General features: G+C 35.0%; 1 protein-coding gene across 1 annotated transcript; it reads left to right on the forward strand.

Moving 5' to 3' along the window:
* Positions 1-8,729: 8,729 nt before the first annotated feature.
* LOC123527968 (uncharacterized) lies at positions 8,730-12,147 on the forward strand. Its single transcript, XM_053522906.1, has 2 exons — positions 8,730-8,994; positions 9,504-12,147. The coding sequence occupies exon 2, from the start codon at positions 9,511-9,513 to the stop codon at positions 10,939-10,941; it is 1,431 nt and encodes a 476-aa protein (XP_053378881.1). The 5' UTR covers positions 8,730-8,994; positions 9,504-9,510; the 3' UTR covers positions 10,942-12,147.
* The last annotated feature ends 10,286 nt before the right edge of the window (positions 12,148-22,433 follow it).

Here is a 22,433-nt window from a genome sequence, read left to right on the forward strand (position 1 = left end):
ATCGTTTTTATTGATAAGCATTGCAAAATCGTCTTCAGTATAAAAGCTATTAACGTATATTTTAGTGATTAGTTTTAGCTCTTAGACTAACTGTCAAGCCGTTTTGCACATGTACTAATTAAAGATAGACATAACGGCTGAATTTTGCATTTAAAAGAATGTAGGCCTCAAAAGAATGTAATGGCCAAATATTTATTTCCATCTATCTAGTTTTTATAAGGTATGTGGTGCCGGAATATTTCTCAATAATTGTAGGATAAATAAGGAAATACTTGTATCATGTAACTCCCACATTAGACACAAAAACATGTCGCTCATTCTAAATATCATTGAGAGAGTTGAATCTAGCTAAAGGCAACAATAAGGCTTAACGTAGTTTGTTATTTGAAGAGAGAGAAACTACGATAAATAGGTGCTTACAATAGTATTAATATATTCATGTCCAACCTTTCATGTTTGGATATCTTTTATAGCATATAATAAAGTTTGAGCAGATATGTGGTACGAGTCTTATTTTAAAAAATAAAAACGTTATAAAATAAAACGTTCCATTTCATTTTCTAAATGTGAAATTGTTACTGAATTAGAAAATAATACGGCTGCTGCGGACACACTTAAAATATAAAAATACAATAAAAGTTTGTGATATGCCGTAAACATTCAGCAACTCAGTTCGTCCAAATCTCATGAACTATCTTAAAAAATAATGAGAACAATAACGCAATCAAACAATATACTAGTAGAAATGAGACGGATTATGTGACTCACCTCACGTCCACTTGCACAGTCTTCAAGACGCACCACAAAATAGCTGTATACGTTTGTATTTGCATGATGGAAATTATACATGTTTTCCATGAAGGAAATGAGCAATAACAAGTTACAAATTGACAGTGACATATATAATGCCAAGACAATGTGTTAAATGTCTAAATATATATAATATAAATACATTCCAAAATGGCCGGTTCGTGAGCCGCGAGCTAGTTAAATGAATGGTTACCGTTTTCTATCCGCCTGGCGCCTGGCATAGTGGTAGAAGTTGGGTGGTAATTGGTACGCACAATAAAAGGTGTCTCATAAGCCAAATTGGCTGGCCCTTTCAATAGGGGTGACACTATATTAAACAAGACCTTTACCTTTTATATTATTAAAATGTAGTAGTATGCACAGGACTTGATGTATTAAGGTGAGTTTACACCACACTTTGTTTCTACAGTGAAAGTTTTTATGCTATGTTTATAAAACTTTACTGAGAAGTGAATGACAGAATAAGTTTGCTGATGACGCTGTAAAAGCACATTTATTCAAGGAGGGCATAAATTATCCAACTGTCATTTTTAGAATAGCTGTATTATACCAGTATTATCAGAATGATTTGAACCAGTTTCATGTGGGAGGAATAAACTTTCGTGTTTGGTCTTAAAGCGGGACTGTATCAATACACAGATACAAGGAATGGACTCCATGACCGTATAGGGTCAGAATTTATTACAACTCGGGAGCTTATCAGAAGCTGACTGCTAACAAAATGAAGTGATATTCATAACTCTATTTGCTTATAAGATATGATATTACATGATCAAATGATTACGTATTTAAATAGTAAATCAAATATTGTTATCCGTTTCGCTTTATGTGGCATATAGTCTAATAATTATGAAGATAATACTTTTTTTATAAATTTTATTTCCACAAATATCACAACATTTTAAGGTAGTGGTTGTACAACATTTTAAGGTAACTGATAGGTAATGACTCTGCAATGTATATTTAGCAATTCAACATTTTCTGGATGGAACTCTCACGATCATTGTTTTCCATGAAAATCGAATAAATGCTGAAAAAGCATAATATTATGGAGATTACTTTGATGATTTTCGTTACTGGTCAACTACACTTAAAAACTACAAGGTGTTTATTTATTCTTGTAAACAAGGTAAGCGGGTAACTTCAGATATCAACATTAATTTACAACTTAAACTGCTTACACAATCTGAAAAAAAAAATGATTTCGTTAGGGCCTCTCATTTATAATATATCAACAATTATCACCTGAATTGAGTGCTTTCATGAATGAAAAATATTGATTGCAAAATGGTGTAGGGGTGTGTTTACCTTATAAAATCTTTAATATCTTCTATCAGGTACATTTTTGGTATGGTTTTGGTAAGCTTATAATAAAGAGCATGGCATTCTCTTTCACTCAGATGTTTTTCATTAGTTTTAGACTCTTGGCTAGTCTTGGATTTTGACTTTATTAAAAGACAAGAGGACGTTCAGTATAGGCTCTTTCAAAGTGTTAAAAGTAGACTAAACTTACACTATATTCTATTGAATTTATGTAGACGTGGAGACTTTTAATACAGGCTATAATTGGGGATGCTCTAAAACCATTGAAAACACGGTCAATACAAGAGTTGTCCAGTTTGCTTCAGGTATTTTTAGAAAGCCATTTTTTTAAATATCAAATATTTCTGTTTTTACATGGAGAGGAGGAAAACCATAAATATGTTTAGTAATTTGGTGCACTTAGCTATCATTTCACTCTGTAAACAATATGTAAAGATGAATTTGAATTTTTAAGGTACCATCTCTACTTTCATGTCAGTTTCATAGTGGTATGTCCAAAGTTATAAATAGACATTGCATATCTCACCTGTCTAAATTACCTGTGTAAACTTCAAGGTTACTGATTAGAAGTGCTTTACCATTGTTTGTCTGCTCTTATTAATTTGCTTTATAAAAGCATTGTAAGGATAACGATGTTATCTATATAACATATACTTATTCAGTGATTTTTGTTGAATACTTCAGAATAGGTTATGCATATATACAATACAGTGTCTTTATAAAAGTTTGATTTTTTTTTCAGTCAGCATAAGAACTACAAAACATATTTTCACTTGATTTTCAAGAATTTGTTCAAGAACTTGTGAATGCTTATAGGTATAATTGAAACCTTCTCCAGTATTGGGGTTAAATTTTGTTATATGTTTCAAAGATTAGAAAAGGGATAATATTGAAAAGTGGATAGACAAAAGATAGGTTAAATACCTTAAAAATGATAGAGGGGGAGAAGGGATTAACATTTCATTGTTATGTTTATAAACATAGCTGATTTCAGTGCTTTGCCTTCTTAATTGAAATATCACAGATCCTTTTCCTAAGGACACTTTTAGTGAGAGAAAAAAGGACGAACGTTCAAACTGTCAAAGTGAAGGATTTGTCTTGTATAATATTATTTTGATTCATATTTCGCAAAAATAAAAAAGGAAAACAGTCTTGCAAATAGGACGAAAAGTGTGAAAATGTAAAGTTTTATAGTATATAATAACGGTACATAGTTCAGATAAACACAAATCTCCAAACTATTGTCAACATGAACACAGTCTCACAACTACTGTCAACAGGAACATGTCAGTTTTTCTACTTTCCCTGTACTCGTTCTGGCTAGGGTAGGTTGATCCAGAATGGATATTTCTTGTAGGCAAGTTGTGTAACATAGTCACTATGGTCTTCAAAAGATTTTTCTATTTCAATTATATGCTGCCTGTACCAAATCGGGTTTCTTGTATTTCACTGATTGCAATGTTTTGTAGTTCTGAGATGTGAGGTCATCCATGACGGAGATTGTTTTGGAGAAAAGCTTCATGTTTCTCAGAAATTTGTTCTTGTCAAGTCTACACTAAAACTGCAGTATGATTGGTCTCGGCTTATCGCCTATTTTACCAAGTCGGTGGCTGACTACAAAGTCCCTTCGCTCGAGGTTCAAACCGAACTGGATCCTCTGGGTTTTCATTTTTTGTTTTATTGTTCTGCACTTTCACTGCATATGTTTCACTGCTTGTTCCTGGTGATTTACCCTCTGTATTTTCATCTTCAGTTTTGTCTGATTTTTCATTGTTTTCAGAACTGGTCTTTTTTTTTTGTTATTCTTTGCATTTTTGGGGGGTATGTTTCCTCAGGATTTCCAGATATACAGATGTTATTGATTCTACTGTATTGTTCATGGTTATTTAGATATTCATCGGGTTTCAAGGGACACGACTCAACTCCAAGATAATACTTGCATGCTGTTACAATGATGTTTAAAACCAGAAATGAACCACGCCATGAGAAAACCAACATAATGGCTTTGCGACCAGCATGGATCCAGACCAGCCTGCGCATCCGCTCAGTATGGTCAGGATCCATGCTGTTCGCTAACAGTTTCTCTAATTCCAATAGGTTTAAAAAGCGAACAGGCTGGTCTGGATCCATGCTGGTCGCAAACGCACTATTTGGTTTTCTCATGGCGCGGCGCAAACAGTTTTTCTTACGAAAGGATATAGACGTTTCAGACGTACAAGGGTCAGTCATTCAATCAGATGTTGTCAATGATTTACAGACTTAAATACTTTAACTATTTTTAGGTACTCATGATTAGATGTACAGTTGGACCTGTGTTTGAAACACCTGCATTACGTAGCCATTTGCCTTAAGTAGCCAGTCAGCTTATTTCCCACAGTAGCATTTTATTCTGTTTTCAACTTGTCTTAAGCAACCACCTGATATATACAGCCAAATTGTTTCTCTGTCTTGGTTGGCGGCTTAATATAGGTTTGGTTGAATATGCAAAAGAGAAACAATGAGAGGCTTTATGATATGTTTTCCTTTTTTTTTGCTCTTATTGTTATCCTCACCACTTAAGTTTACTGTATGACATTTTCTTCCTGTTTCCGTTCTGATTGTTAAAACAGTTGTGGTTTATGATGTGGCATAAAAGTGTTTCCACTTGCAGTAATATCATGTGCTGTTACTCATTTAAATTTAGGGGAAGTTCGTTTGATTTTAAGTTCAAGTTAATATTTCAATGAATAGAAGAGCAGATTTATTTTTTTGACAAAAACAAAGAAAAATATCAAACAGGGAATGCCACGCACCAAAAGCGCAGCCTCCTTAAAACGAACCCCCAGCACGCAAACGCGTGCACCACACACACACACACACACACACACACACACACACACACACTCATAGCTTACACATCAGGACAAAACGAACAACACATACACACACTCAAAGCCAACACATAAGGACACGACGAACAATAAGCATACACACACGCGCGCACACAAAGTCAACACACAAGGACAAAACGAACAAACAAAGGAACACAGTGGGGCACCGCCTTGGAACGGTCAGTGGCAAAAACACCGCTGGGGAGAACCTTAATGAGTTTTTGTTTATATTTTGATTACGTAATTTGCACCTATTATCTCACACCAGTTTAAACCATAACTTGACTAACAGGGGAACCAAGTTTTCTTAAAATCTTTAAAAAATAATTCAAAAACATGCATACTGAATTTGATATTTATTTCATATCATTATATGCATACTACTTAATTCGTGTTAACTTATAATATTGCATAGAAAAGAAATATAATAAAACAAATGTTATGAACAAGTGTTGAAAATTAAATATCGCAGGACAGTTAGATTGCTGTTTACAGGTACACGTTTATGATTGAATTAGATTTTCTTCCGCAGAAAAAAGATATCCCTGAATGCAAGAAAAGTAACAAATCAAAGCATAGAATAAGAGTTGTCGCGTCCTAAATCGGATGCAAATATTGCAGTTTTCCAATCTTGTGTTCATTATTAGAACTACCCTAGCTTGATTTTTATAGAACATTGCTTGGTCAGTAACATCATTATAAGGGCATTTTCCTTCCATATGGTACAAATACGGCTCGTTTAGGGGACGCTAGAACTAAAGATTGAAAAAAAAAACATTAGAATTATTCTTTCGTGTTCGTGCACGGCCGTTTTTTTTTTTTTTTTTTTTTTTTTTTTTTTGCAAACCACATTTTATTTTGAGTAAAAAACATAGGGTTTAAATACTTAAACATATCAAGCAAAAATTTCATGCAGTGAATTTTGACATTACTTAAAAAGTAATCGGTCAGCATAAGAAAATACGAATATGTTTAGTTGAAAACAAACAAGACGGATGCCGGTAGAACATCCAGCAAGTAGTACCTAGGCTTTTTCAATTCAAATACTTGCAAAACTTGCAAACAACAGCCAGCTTTTGGCGAAAGTCGGTAATTATCTTACCCGAAACTGTAGGGTATTTCTAACGACACATATTCGATAAGTTGAGATAAAGCGTTAAAGAAGATAGAAAACTGCAACTATTTGATAAAAGTATTTTGCTTCAAATGTTCTTTTATGAAATGAGCTGCAGCTGCAGCTACAGATTAAACTAAAACACCAAACACAGAATTATTGATAGGCTTATAAAAGAGTGTGTTTGACCCTGTAATGATCAAATAGATTGACCCTGTTTTCCCACACAACTGCTATGTTTCAATAACAATTAATTCAAGAAAAAATCAGAATAAGATATTTTCTTTTATTTCAAACTTTAAAGAAAACCAAGTAAAAATAATACTTCCATTGATTTCTCATTGATGTGTTTACATAAGCTACCTTAGATATGTATATATAGTGTTTACATTTTCATCAGTTTATTTTTTTATCTTACCATCTCAGTTTACTTAAATGAATAATATGCTTATTGCGAAAATGTTGTTGCAATGGAGGAATTTGTCACATTTAGGGGTCACTAGATCTAAAGATTTAAATGAATTATTCTTATTAACTGCATAGTGGATCAACACAAAAGATGGGCTGTAACATCATACCAGGTACTCCCAAATGTGTTCAGATGGTGCGGGTGTGTGTGTGGTGGGGGGAGGGGGCACATGATCTGTTTTTGTTTTTAATATGTATGAAAGTTGTTATCATGCATGATTCAATGTGTCATACTATATTCAAGATTAAGCAGTCTATGTCGGGTGAGTGGCTAACAGCCGCTATAGTCGTCTTGCTGAGCTCCTAATTATGACTTTATACTTCTAATAAGAAGTAAATGAGTCTTAATTAAGAATAACTCAAAATCTTATTAGGAATTATAAAGTCCTAATTCGGAATTATAAGGTTCTAATTGTTAAATCCAAATTAGCAGTTATATGGTCCAAACTACGGAGTCTCAATTCATTACCATGACCTATAAGACAGTTAAATCTTTTGAATTCGGTTAGATAAATGCACTGTGTGTGTTCGCGTGTGTTCAAGATTCAGGTTTAATATTTTTTAGTTATTTTTCACTTATACCGACATCGGAATGACCCGTTGTGTCACATTATAGTAAATCGGAATGACCCATTTATTCGTAGTATGCTGACATCGGGCTGATCACTTCAGTCATATTGTACAGACGTGGGACTGACCAGACTGCCTCAGACTGACATACTCAGACATCGTGCAAATTGTACAGACGTCGTACTGACCAGACTGCCTTCAGACTGACATACTCAGACATTGTGCTGATCAATTCATTCATATTATACAAACGTCGTACAGACCAGACTGCCTTCAGACGGACCTACTCTGACATCGGGCTGATCAATTCAGTCATATTGTACAGACGTCGTACTGACCAGACTGCCGTCAGACTGACCTACTCGTGCTGACTAGACACATCTCTCTTCTTTATGTGGAACGACATGTGAAGAAGCTGCAAGTTTTATGTTACAACGATATATTCATATATTTGGAATATAAACGCAAGAAATTGTCTTTGGTAGAACGTTTACACTAAATACACTGTAGAGACCATGCACGCTGTTTGCCATAGTGCAGTAGGGTTATTATATCTTGTAGATATGTGTTTAAGTCATTTACGTTATTTGTGCCGCAATTTCTATTTTTTTGTTGTTGTTTGTTTGTTTTGTTTGTCATTTTTTAATAACTGGATCATTCAAATGGTCCAGATTTGCTTACTAGGTATTCATTAAAGAAATATCATTTGAAGATTAACACCTCAACATATGCAATTAAGTATTTAAAAGCTTATTAAATAAAAGGCTTGACTTTAATGAAATTCATGTAATAAGTTGTCAGTACTGTTATTTGGACTTTGGTAGTTTAACATCACAAAAGACCATTTCTGCACACTTAAAGATGCATTGTGCAACCTACGACATGATAAGGCCTAAAACATTCTTTGTTTCCGGTAACACGGTAATAAAATTAGGGTAGGTAGGTCGGATTTTTTGGGGGGAATTTTAATATTATGTGAGATTTTTCGGAAATTATTTTTGTACAAAAAATGAAAACAAATAACGGGTTACGCCAAGTTTATTTCTAACACCACTGACCATGTTTAAAGCATAAAAATAGCTGTTTAGTTAAAAAGTTGAAAACGAAATATCCAAGGCCATAACACATTTAGGGATCGGACCAAAAATTTAGGGTAGGTCGGGATACCGGAAACAAACAATGTTTTTAGGCCTAAAACGATAGCGAAGTCCCGAAAGACACAGTACAACCGTGATATTTATGACATTTATAGTATAGTCGTTAAACCAGTATTCTACTCTTGTGTTACTTAGTACAGCTTTACATTGTTCATAGATACTTTGTAAACACATCTGTCGTGACAAAGAGATACTGATAATGTTAACGTACCTATTGTTTATTTAAATATAAACTGTTTAGTTATTGTTTATATTTTCATATTTTATAGATTGTCCTGCATCCCCCCCCCCCCCCCCCCCCCCCACACACACACACCTAAAACACACAAACTCACAAAACATTGTAAAAGTGCGATTATTCATCACTTATCATATCGTAGTATCTATAATAATACTGTCACATACAGCGTTACAAATATATTTATAGCAAATGTAAAGAATTGTATACATATACTACTTCCAGTGTGACTTCTAGGTGTAACGTTTAATAAGTTTTAGTGACATATGAATCATTACTGGGATACCATCTTGCAACGTACGATTTCGCTACATTGATGATTAATTGTGTAATATTTAAATCGATGTGTATTGTAACGTAAGAAGTGTAAAAAAGTGCTGAATTGTGTTAGAATATCCTTGTTCTGAACAAGTTCGTATTATTTTCCGGGAGTTAAGGAGAAAGGTATTTATTTGATTTTATAAAAACAAAATGACCACACAAAAAGTTATTACTTTCTATTTTGATCAGTAGTTTTAATGTGATAGTAGGTTTACATTGAGCAGTTACTAATAACAGAAAAGGGCCTCCGTGGGCAAGTGGTTAGTGACGCTGACTTTTAATCATTTGCGCCTTACCGATGTGGATTCTAGACACTCTCTTGACGTTGAATTCTTCTTGTGGTGAGGGCTTACGGAAGGTCGGTGTGCTTCTACCCGTAACTGCCCGTAATGAAATAAAAGACGGAGGGGCACCTTGGGTCTTCCTCCAATTTCAAGCTGGAAAGTAGCAAAATGACCTATAACTATATGGTTTGTACTGATACAGAATCCAGGAACACTGGATATGTAAATTGCTCACCGTTACCCAAGTGAAATACTGTTGAAGAACGGTGTTATTAAACACAAAACAAACAAACATAAAACGGACCACTTATCAGTTAATTTTGACGTTTAAACCTATTTATGTTCCAGGACTAATATGGCTACAAACTTCTCAACTTTGCTGAACTCTGCTATGGACTGCATTGGTTACTCGAAAACAATGATTGTTTCAAGAAAGGAATTATGTAATAAATACGTTAGCAACTATAGCCAGACATGCTCAGGACATCTTGGGGGAGAAGTGATGCTCGCCGGAAGTAAATCGGAAGGAGTCCTTCCTTTCTACGCTAGTGACTTCGACTATATGACTGTACTAAACACTTGTGTTTGTGTTGATGTTGGTTGTCAAGAAGATGGTTTAGTCGTCATTGAAACATACAATAAAGGATGCCCGCCTGGGTATACTAAATTGAAATTATTGAATACTGAAAATACATTGACAGCTGTTATTTTGCATATGTGCTCAGTGTATGACATTTCAAAAGGTGTTGTTTTATTAAAAAGCACTGACCTCCAACACATACGAGCCTTGGATTACGTCGCCATGCCTTCTTATCAAGGTCTTGGAAGAAAATGTTTAAGTGTTACTGGGCCAGCGATATCACTAACGATTCAACCTGAGGTTGTAAAAGGTATGAAAACTTCTAATATATATGTTGACCAAGTGTTGGCTATACGTTTATATTCCTCTTCAGTTCTTCAAGAGTGGAAGGAGCGCAAGAGGGTATTTGAATGGCCGTCTCCTGATAATATACAAGATATTTCAACAATGGAAGGATATGTTGTTCCTGTAGGTCCAAAGTATAGTGAGGAACAAAACTTTGAATGGAGAATATGTTATACGACTGCCGAACGGAAACTTGTTTCCAGTTTAAGTGAAGTACAACTTAAGCTGTATATATTATTTAAAATGGTAAACAGAGAAATGATTAAACCTAAAGTGGACTGTGTAAGCTCATACATAATCAAAAACATCATTTTCTGGACAGTTGAATGTTCACCTGCGGATATATTTACTCCTTCCAATCTAATACATACGTTGTTACAATGTTTGCGGTTTCTATTACATTGTTTACATAATAATTATCTCCCCAATTACATGATACCAAGTCGAAATCTTTTACTTGGCAAGATAGAAAGCGAACAGAAACCAAAACTTAAAAACCGTCTTCGAGATATTTTGAACGAAGGAGAGAAATGTGTCCTTAAATGTAACAAGCTGGGGAATGCTATGTTTATAATAGACAGTAACCGTTCTTTGGCGTCAAGATTTAGAGTATGGAGGGACGAAGTTGAAGAGCTGTATCTCATATTTACTTTAAAAATGATCTCTAAAATGCAGCCAAGTATGTTGTGTCAGTCTACCGTCTTTTATGATCTACTTTTTGAATTTTGGAAAGACGAATCATTTATGAACATAATTACAAAACTGATGAATCTTTTGTCCATTGATGGCCGATCATTACTAGGAAATTTTTTTCAAAACTTTGAAGAAATTGATACTTGGATGAAACAATTGTTTTCATAAATTAAAGTATGCCCCATAACTGATTAAGATAAATACTAAATAAATGCTGTTTATCAGACTGCGCGTACATATTCTTTATAAAGTCACAGATCTATTTTCATATTGTATCTTTGACAGGACCTTTTACACACGAAGTGCACCTTTTCTTGCATTATATTAAAATAAAATGGAACTGGATACAGCAACTCAAGTTGCATTATATTCGCAGTGTACGCTTGTTTACACGATGTTTAAAAATAACATCATTTTAAATTAAAAGCAAGAGTTAACTTGTCTATTGATGCTGTTTCTCAGTTCAAGCGAATGATCTACAAGTCAAAAGACAAAAACACTTATATATGCCGACATGAGTTCGTCACCTCTGATCGATTGTTGTAAAATTGTTAGTTTGTTTTGCTTTGCAAAGAACAGGAAATACGCAAATAATTTTACAGATAAGAAGGCTCTTCTGAAAACCGTAAACCTCCAAACGGTAAATTGATTAAGTGAAATGTGCTGAGATTACTTTTTTCAACTGATAAATGGCTACATTCGTATTTTATCTAGGAAAACTGTCGAACGCTTTTTTTCTTTCTTTTTTGTTTGTTTTATTTTTCTCGCGTTATGTTACTTCCTATGACCGTTGTTATTAGCACATGACGAATTTTCTCTTTAGTAAATGATTCAACTTCAATCAAAACAACTTATATCATTATCTTAAAACGAAGGATTATTGAAAGGGTATTTTTTTTAATCGCTTCATAATATACAAACACATGCGCATGACCACAGGCAGACACACATACAAAGAGAATTCTTTCATCAAATGAAAGGTAAATCATAAGCAATATTTGTCTTCAACTCCCAGTATAGCATTCACGTGTGTTGAAAGTGTATAGCTCTTTATTATATACCTATATAAAGTCTGTAAAAAACATCGGCTTGTATTTCACAATTACATATGAACAGACAGACAAAAATTCCGTATTGTACCTTTTAAATTTCGCATTGTACCTTCCGTATTGTATGCTGCCGGACTATTTTCATTCATATGCATAACCCGAGACATTTCTATAAATAGCGCACATAAAAACTTCAGTAAGTTCCCTTTATTATATACATGTAATAATATCGTTCAACATTAAAGATTTCATTCAAGAACAAAACAAGAATCAAAATGGTAAAGGTATATAATAAAAGGGTCATTATAACAGTAGCTAAATCTGGGACTTTGTATTCGGCTCTCGTGGATTTTGCCAGGTAGGATCACCCTCGGCGCTTGCGCGCCTCGTGAGATCCGATCTGGCAAAATCCACGAGAGCCAAATACTGCATCCCAGATCAAGCTACTGTTATAATAACCCTATTATATGTATCAAAACAAGAAATATGTGCTGAATGCAAAATCACGTTGAGTCGATCAAAAGTCAGTAAAATGGCAAAATGTTCATCGTACCTGTATGGAGCGCGGTGCCGTACTCAATAGTCCACTCAGGTATTATATGACCAATTCTGTCATACACCGACATCGGGATGACCCATTCAGCTATATTTCACTGACATTGCACTAGCCCATTCATTAAAATGACAAGCACCTCCGACTGACCAACACAGTCTAACATAATGCTTTCTCATACTGTCATATAATAAAGACATCGTGCCGACCAGCTCAGTCACATTATACTGACATCGGAATGACCATTTAAAGCTCTCTTCTTCATTCCGAGTGGCAAGCGAGGAAGCCTCTACTATCATTTTATAAAAATATAATTATCCTAGGTTTAAAGAAATCGAGGTGTTACTGTAGAATTTGAAGTTCTTCCCATATTTTATATGATATTTTTGGTGTAGCGACAAGTCTCTCCTACATGACGGCTATCTTACTGTTTGAGAAACGGGTCTTTGTAATTACAAGAATTGAAAAACACTGTTATTTTACTGTTAAATCTTTAAGAAGTATAGTCAAGACAAGTTTCCGGGAAGATTGTATATAATAAAGGTAGCTGATCAGAATTTCCCTCTGAAGGGGTTATCTTTCCTCTTGCTGGATTTGTCAGCATCTCTGTTAGAGTGGCGTTCCTGTTCTACCCATATATCTTATGATATACATAGTTAGTGGCAAGGGGACTCCGTGGCCGAGTGGTTAAGGTCGCTGACTTCAAATCACTTGCCCCTCATCGATGTGGGTTCGAGCCTCACTCGGGGCGTTGAATTCTTTATGTGAGGAAGCCATTCAGCTGGCTTACGGAAGGTCGGTGGTTCTACCCAGGTGCCCGCTCGTGATGAAATAATGCACGGAGGGGCACCTGGGGTCTTCCTCTATTATTAAAGCTGGAAAGTCGCCATATGACCTATAATAGTGTCGGTGCGACGTTAAACCCAACAAAAAAAGTTAGTGGCAAGCCTTTTCCACAAGTTGCTTTAATACGAGAAACGGCGTGAAGGCCTTTTCCTCTAAGAAAGTCCAATCTTAAGCTGATAAAAATTCTCTTTGAAAAAAAAGTGTCTTTCTTATTGATGGATGAGGTTTTTCGTTGGTCAGCATATTTATTAGTCACGTTACTATATGGTGTTCTATCAATATATTTTATGATATGAGCCGCACCATGAGAAAAAACAAAGCGCTGAAAGCACTGAAGTTAGCCGACTTAAAGAGCCCTGATCTATGCTGAAGCCCCTGCCCCCTGAAAGATAATGATCTGGTCACTGTGTCTTCAGCTTTGACCCGGTACATTTTCAAATTTTAACGTTCAGGTTACTGTAACCTTGACCCAGTGATCCCATTCTCACTTAGGACCACATATCGCACTGGCAGATTCAGAGATTGGAAATACGCGAAATTAAATATTCGCGAATATGTCCGAACTCGGCAAAACGCGAAAAAAGTTTGCGCAAATTATTGGTTTACAGTAGTATCTGACAAGATGTGATAACAATATTTCTGACGAGTTCTAGGTCAAGGTCACTGTAACCTTTGACCCAGTGCTCTCATTCACACTACGAACTAACTATCGCACTGGCAGATTATTCTGACCAATTTTCTCGAAAATCCATCAAATAGTATCTGACAATATTTCTGACAAGTTCAAGGTCACTGTTACCTTTGACCCAGTGGTCTCATTCACACTTTGGACCAAGGGGTAATATTGAAATCTTCCAGTAGTTTCTGACTGGATAAAATTAGAAAGGAAAACGGACCACCAATGAAATGCGAGATAACAAATAAATGCTTATTAATGAACGGAGTGACAGACCTTGGATGAAAACCAACATGACTAGGATGTCAAGTGAAGTAAAGAACAGAACCTTTCTAAAATCCAAATCTTAAAAAACATCACCAGTTAAGGCATATATGAAATATAAGGCTGTCAAACCAAGGAAATAACACAGAAATTAACACAGGATTTTATAAAAAAAAAAAAAATACTCAACACAGAACTGCTTTCCTGGACAACACTGCAAATTATCACCAGAAATAAAATCTTTTAGAATTGATAACCTTAATTCAAAACAAACATTGAAGCTGATTTACTGTTGTACCGGTTACATGGAGTTGTCTCACAATATGCTCTTCAATATGCTGTTGTTTATTGACATTTCTCAGAGGTCACAGTTCAAAGTCTGGGAGTTGTTTTCTTTTTTGGACTAAATAAAAGAATACATGTGAATGAACAGGCAGACATATAATTTTGTTCAGGTAAGTTATGATTTGTTTATATGTTTGACATTTACGTTAAGTGCACCGGTGCCGTGGGGGACCATGCTACTGTAAGGAAAATCAGCTTGTCATGTTTGCATCAGTTCAGTATGGTGGCCGGTAGCGTCCATTTTAAAGCCGCGAGAAATTTTACCGTCAGTTTATAAAATGTCGCGGACAACTTTCAAATCCGCGAGATTTTATGTCGAAATTGTATAAAATATCGCGGCCAAGAGTTTTTCTGTCACACTTCTGTCGTAAAAACACGCGAATTACGGACAAAACCGCGACATTTTCTGTCTACATAGTAGATTAAGCTACGCAAACATATTTTTATTTTAGGTAGCCGATTGCGGCCATTTTAATCCGCGATATTTTGTTTTGATGCGTACCTTATAAATAGTCGATTTTAAACATCTAAGCCTCGAGTTTTTATGCCGGGAAACGTCTCTTATAAAAAGTCGCGGCTTCTTTAAAAAAAATCGCGGATTTCTTACCCGCGGCATTTTATAAAAATGCGAATGCAAAGCGTGATACACCCGGAAGTAAAACGGGCTTTAAAAGCCGTGTGGGAAGTAGCGGTAGCGGTAGCAAACTTAGAAAATAAGATACTGGCAGTAGCAGTAGCTGCAGTTACACTAGCAAAAAAGTGAAATCTGCAGTAGAAGTAGCAGCAGCAGCAACAGCAGCAACAGCAGTAGCACAGGTAGCAGTAGTAGAAGGAGTAACAGCAACAACAGCAGCAGTAGCAGAATTAGCACAGCAGCAGTATCAGAAGGAACAGTAGCAGCAGTAGAATCAGTAGCAGTTTTAGCAGTAGCAGTTGTAGCAGTAGCAGCAGTAGCAGTAGCAATTGCAGCAGTAGCAGCAGTTACAGTAATAGCAGTAGTAGCAGAAGTAATAGCAAATGTTTTTGCTATTACTACTGCTGTTATTGCTACTGCCTGTTTCACAAACTGCTGCTACTGCTACTACTTCTACTGCAATTGTCACGATTTTTCTACTACTGCCAGTGCTACTGCCGATTCACGTTTTTGTGATGAAATAATGCAGGAAGGGGCACATGGGGTCTTCACCATCAAAGCTGGAAACACAACAATATAAATAAATTTTAGTCTTTGTTGTGGCTAGACAGTTATATTTTCGAGAGAGATACTTTTAAATTATGTGCAAGTTAATTGTTTGAATTTATTTTCATTTTTGATTTGAACTATAATGATATGATAGAAAACATTAAGATATCTTTAAATATTACTTTAGTTAACTTTCAACAGATTTTTTCTTTTCCATTATGAGTACTAGATTTTTTCTCGACAAATTAAGAAGGTAGCTGGTCTTGAGACATTGTTTCTTTCTACTCCACCCACTCCCACGAAGAAGTAGTGTTGAGTAACCCAAAAACGATAGTTCAGTAAAAATCATTTGAACTAATTTCAGGTTGACATTTTGATATCGCACACACAGGGGAATCGCTGGATTCAGGAAATATTTTTGCTTATAATTTCCTAATAACAGGACTGATTTCAATAACATAAAAGGCGTCGAAGACAGCAAAAACAGTGCATTTTCTGATTGTTTTACACTAAAAAGCGTGTTTGAAGAAACTATTGAGAATGCTTGGCAGACACATCGTGCTAATAAAAGCACTAGATATCTTGTTTTCGACGCATTTAATCTTATTAAATTCCGTCAAGATATAAATGATCTTATGAGCAAAAATGTTACTTGAACCGAGTTATCTTTCCCGTGTGAACGATACTAGAAAGTCACGTGGGTTTGCAATCTTGTGTTTCAAGTAGCCCTTCCGGTGAATGAATATACTTTTTAGTGACAAATGACTATTGGCAAAAGTATATCAACATTACCTGCAGAAAACAGTATATTCCAATGTGGGATAAAGTACCATCGTTTGGCATTGTAGAGGTTACTGAGAACATATTTTAGGTATGGATGACGTGGCGTTATTCCAAAAAATTCATTTGATGTGCCCACAGGGAATGCTGTGTAAAGGACGAAACGCTTCTTTATTTGGTAGGCCTCTTCTACTAGTTTATGTAATCTGAAATATGTATTGATAAAATTGATATATTTATCAAAACGCTATAATTGCGCTGCCAATTCTGTGAACCCAATGATAAAACTTGTTGGGTATAAAATGCATGTGGCTACCACGTATGCTTAACCTTAAGCCTGCTGGAGGCAAACATTTCTGCCTTTAAGACCAATGCAGACCAAGATCAGGCTGATCACGGTCTGCACTGTTCGCTATTCAATCAGGAAATTTTCAGTAAACACGCGTTCTAATTATGAATGGTACTGCCCATGTAAATGGGATAAATATAGCTGTATTCTCTTTTTATTAAGTTGTTGCTGATGTCTCGTCCCATAAGTAATGTGTGTAATTTTTATGATAATTTCCCCATGTTTTCATTTTATTCATATGACCTATGTCATATTTTGAATCCTTAAATCCATGAATTTGGTGAATCATTGGTGGTATTTCGTTTGAAAGTATCAATGTAATTGCAATTTTCTAATTCGTTCTTGCTTTCAGATATAAAAGCAAATTTTGATACTAAATAAATTAAATATCTAAATATGTAAAACATCATTAGAAGAACAGTAAAACAAAATACAACCAGAACCAATTTTTGCCCCCGTATACGACGCAGTACAAACATTTTCACTTCGGTTGATGTTTACCTAACGTTTCAAACAATACTATTGTGTGGTTATAACTTTACTATTGATATTCGCCTTTAAAATCAACGAGGAACTACATATTTCTTCAATCATTTATGTAAATCGCGGAGCGACTAAATATCAACCTTAAAATCCGTGTTATTATTCAATCATATAAGTATTCTACAATAACATTGATTCTTAACATTCTTTAAAGGTATCAAAAAAATGATAACAACGTTGAAAATAGGTCATGAAGATAACAATAGGTTATATTATGGAAGGACTTCGCTGTATTTTGAAGTTCCAAACAACCCACCCAATCATTTCTGCTGCATCAGCAAAACAAAAGAGTAGAATTCTCCGTTCACATATAACATCATGTTTATCCTATAAAATATTAAGTTTTAATGCTGAAAAATAATAACTTACAGTAACGAAATGTACATGTATTTAACCATAATTATGAAAAGGCTACGTAGACTCATTGTCAGACTCATGCCTTTTATAAAGAAACTTGGGTTATCTTTTAAACACTAAGTTACACCCACAACTGACAGGACGTTGACAACAATATCAAGTGATATTGATCTTTACAGTTCTAAAAACATTTCTCTAACTCATAACTTTTCAAGACCTTTTTATTACTATTAACCTTAACCCTGCTAAATCTGTAAAATGGATTGGTATATCATTCCGTTTGGGCAGTGCCACATATAATTCAAAGGGGTGTTCATTGTAAATTTACTGACTGAATAGCGAACTGTGCAGAAAATGATCAGCTTGCATAGAGGTGCAATGTTAGAGTGAACAACATTTATAAAATGTTTAGTAATATTGGCATTGTTGGCACAGATAATATACATTTAAAGCATTTTACTATAGTCTGCCCCCACCTAATTTCTAATTTTGGACCTCAACTTTGGACTGATATGAAGAAATGGAACGGGATCAAAGAACATTAAACATGTTTTTGTGAATTAAAAAAATGTCACCCTCGGGAATTTCAAGGATTTTTGTTACAACCATCTGGTTTTCCCGTGCGACTGAATTTCATTTCCTCTATGGAAAATCACTGTTGTTTATTTCTGGTCGCCATTGCCAAATATTCTCTATTTTGGAGATTTTCGGGGAATTTCACGTGTTATTCCTCGGGGACGTTTCACACTTATTTTTTCCACTTAAAAAGCTATTTTTCCTCCCGTAAAAACAGATTGGGTTTGAAATAGAATTTACAATTTAGTATACAAACGAAATTTTGAAAAATATAAAAATGAAAATTAGAAAAAGAACTTACTTTACACGAAAGAATCCTGTCATTAAGTATTCACTAGATCAATTCAGTCCTTTAATCATAATTTCATTTATCTTTAAATCCTTCCAATCGATGTCCAGTTCAATGCACAATTTTCAGTCAGAAGTTTTACACAGAAAATCCATCATCCGAAAATTGATCCAGTTAGTTTGCGGCGGCGAAGAATTTCAAATAAATAACTGAACTATGCATTTGAAACAATATCTTTAATCACAGTATTTTTCAAATGCATACTTCAGGAAGAACCTGTACGATACAAAGTCGTCAACTGCTTAAGCCTTCTTAGAATATAGCCTTCTACACCACCGTGTCCAACGTATACGTCGCATTTACGGTGAGTACGCTGCATACATGGTATAATATACGCTACATTACCGGCATTTCCTACTGAGTTTGTCAACATCCCGTATAGTGAGGTAAAAAAAACTACGTATTTTCAACGTGTTCAAAGAAGCGATATATTCAGTACGAGCTGCAGATCATTCATGTGATTTTGTTCAGTAATTCTCTAGTTTCTTCAAACATTCGAGTAAACTGACGTGTGAAGTCGGTTTTGAACTCGGATGTTCACTTTTAGGTTCATTTTCTGTCTCTTAAAATCATTCTGTTGACTTTTCATCGGTTTAACGCGAGAATAGTATCACAAGCTGCAATTTAAAATATATATCATGGTGTAAATTCATGTTTAGGGAGCTTTATGCCAAAATTAGCGATGTACGCCCTATAAAACGTAGGCATTTACTTATAGAGCATTTTATTTTCAAGGGAAATAATTGTGGTATGACTGTATTATTTTGAAAATCACATCTGAGATTTTTTTATGTGCGCTACGGTACAGTTTTTACGGAGTAGCGAGTTCTTAATGCTAAAAGTGATAAGTTTTGTAATTTGTTGTATAAAACATCATTTATGCTATACACACGTGAAAATGTGAATTTAGACTGGATTCGGTATGTTAAGAACACGTTAGATAACCTCGGTTTGTCAAATTTTTGGTTAGAACAACAATTTTTGTCTCCAACTTTGTTTAAGAATATTTTTAACTCCAGGCTTAAAGATCAGTTTGTTCAAAAATGGAGAAGTACATTAGAAAATTCCAGTAAATGTCTCAATTATCGTATTTATAAAGAAAATTTTGTTTTTGAAAAATATTTTAGCATTTTGTCATTGGACTTATCTAATACCTTTTGTAAATTTAGATGCATGAATCTAATCACAAATTACCTATTGAAAAAGGAAGATTCTTTAACATTGATAAAAACCTTAGAACTTGTAATTTGTGTAATCAAAATGCTTTGGGTGATGAGTGTCATTATCTTTTTAAATGTAATCATTTTACAGTTGAAAGAAAGAAATATTTACAGGAATACTATAAATAAAAATCCAAATGCTGTTAAATTTTCACAGTTAATGAACAGCACCGACAAAGTAGTATTAGTAAAACTGTTTTGTAAACATATTATGTCCATATGCAAGTGACTTCTTTCAGTTCTCTCATTCTCCGTTTATATTACACACTTGTATACACATATGTATAAAAGGGTAAGTTTGTTTCTTTGAGTGTGTAGGTGGGATGTCTCTTGCGTGCGAGCACCGGGTGCGGTATTTTCACAAGTGGCTTAGCTACGAGTGGGGATGCGGGATGTAATGCTTGTGGGTAGAGATATTTGGGTCTCATATGTAGAGCAGGCAAACTTTCTTTCCTTTTATTGCATGTTGTGTCTAAATTGTCTATTTCAGTGAAAATTGCTTCGTCCTTTAGTTTTTTGTTTCCATTGGGAAAGTTACTGGTAATACACAATCCTATTTTCCAAACTTTCTCTGAAAACATGCAATAAGTGACAATAATTCTTGCTGTCACACTCATTTTTTTTGCCATCATTGTTGGATTTTTTGCCATTTTCTTTATTTTGTTACTGTTTAACATTTCATGTTGTTGTTGTCAGATGCCCTTAACGGGCCTTGAATTTACCAATAAACTTTGAAACTTTGAAAGTTGCTGGAATTTTGTCTTCTTCTAAAAACAAGGTAAGTTGACAGTCTTTGTTGGAATATATATCTGATAGCTGACACATAGGAGTATGTTTTTGTTTATATTCATCGTACAGATTGTTTGAAAATGAAGAGAAACAGGGGGAATTCTGTAAATTTCTTCTTATATGCAAATGTGCTGAAAATGTATTGAAATGACTAGATTAGAAGTGTATGCTCTTCCTGTAAGTTTTTCTCTACCTTTGACGATAGTTATTAAAAAGTATAGATATCAACCTCTTTGCTGATATTAGTACCTAAAATTTTGAGCCTGTGAATAGCTGTGGAAATTTGGGACTTCCTTTTTTGGAAGATATAAACAGATCTTAGCTATATTTAGACTAAAGTTTGTTTCAGTATAACAGCATCTAGGGAACCCTTACATACAGACAAATATTCTTGAAATTACAAGGAAATATAATGCATTTTTCAAGTGCTTGCTGTTTCTTACGTTGTGCATACTTGATATAGGTCATTGTCAATGTCAACTATCATACTGACATTTGAAGATTGTTTCTTAATTACCTCCCTTATATATACATTTTTCTTCATTTATTTTATTGATAATTACTTCCCTTTATGTTTTAGCAATAATTTCTCAGATTGCATTTAATTAACTCCCTTTATTTAACATGAAAAATTCACTTGTATAATGATTATTTGTTTATTTTACTTTCAGTGTCTGATGCATGTAGTTGCAGTCAGTCTTTGGAAGCTGTTGAAATAACAAGAAGAGGCTACATTGACATCCCGGTATACTTTGTTATATATGAAGTTTATTGATGGCATTCATGATATCATTATAGTGTACCATACATTGATTTTCTGACAGTCATGTGTTATTACATTTGAACTGGGACTGTTTTATAATCAGGTTCATGATACTTTTTTAATCCCCCGCCGTGGCGGAGGGATCATAGGAATGGTCTGCGTCCGTCCTTCCGTCCGTCCGTCCTTCCGTCCGTAACAAAAGCGTGTCCGATCTATATCTCCTAAACCCCTTGAAGGATTTTCATGAAACTTGGGTCAAATGATCACCTCATCAAGACGATGTGCAGAACCCATGAGTCAGCCTTGTCGATTCAAGGTCAAGGTCACAACTCAAGGTCAAAGGTTTGAGTCTGCCATTTTGTGTCCGCTCTATATCTCCTAAACCCCTTGAAGGAATTTTAAAAAACTTGGAGCAGATGATCACCTCATCAAGACAATGTGCAGAACCCATGAGTCAGCCATGCTGGCTCAAGGTCAAGGTCACAACTCAAGGTCAAATGTTTGAGCCTTCCATTTTGTGTCCGCTCTATATCTCTTAAACCCCTTGAAGGAATTTTATAAAACTTGGGTCAAATGATCACCTCATCAAGACAATGTGCAGAACCCATGAGTCAGTCATGCCGACACAAGGTCAAGGTCACAACTTATGGTCAAAGGTTTGAGCCTTCCATTTTGTGTCCGCTCTATATCTCCTAAACCCCTTGAAGGATTTTCATCAAACTTGGGTCAAACGATCATCTCATCAAGGCGATGTGCAGAACTTATGAGTCAGCCATGTCGGCTCAAGGTCAAGGTCACAACTGAAGGTCGAAGGTTTGAGCCTTCCATTTCGTGTCCGCTCTATATCTCCTAAACCCCTTGAAGGAATTTTATAAAACTTGGGTCAAATGATTACCTCATCAGAAAGATGTGCAAAAATTATGAGTCAACCATGCCAGCTCAAGGTCAAGGTCACAACTAAGGGTCGAAGGTTTGAGCCTTCCATTTGGTGTCCACTCTGTATCTCCTGAACCCCTTG

Source organism: Mercenaria mercenaria, chromosome 14 (assembly GCF_021730395.1).
Source record: "Mercenaria mercenaria strain notata chromosome 14, MADL_Memer_1, whole genome shotgun sequence".
In the NCBI taxonomy this organism is placed as follows: domain Eukaryota; kingdom Metazoa; phylum Mollusca; class Bivalvia; order Venerida; family Veneridae; genus Mercenaria; species Mercenaria mercenaria.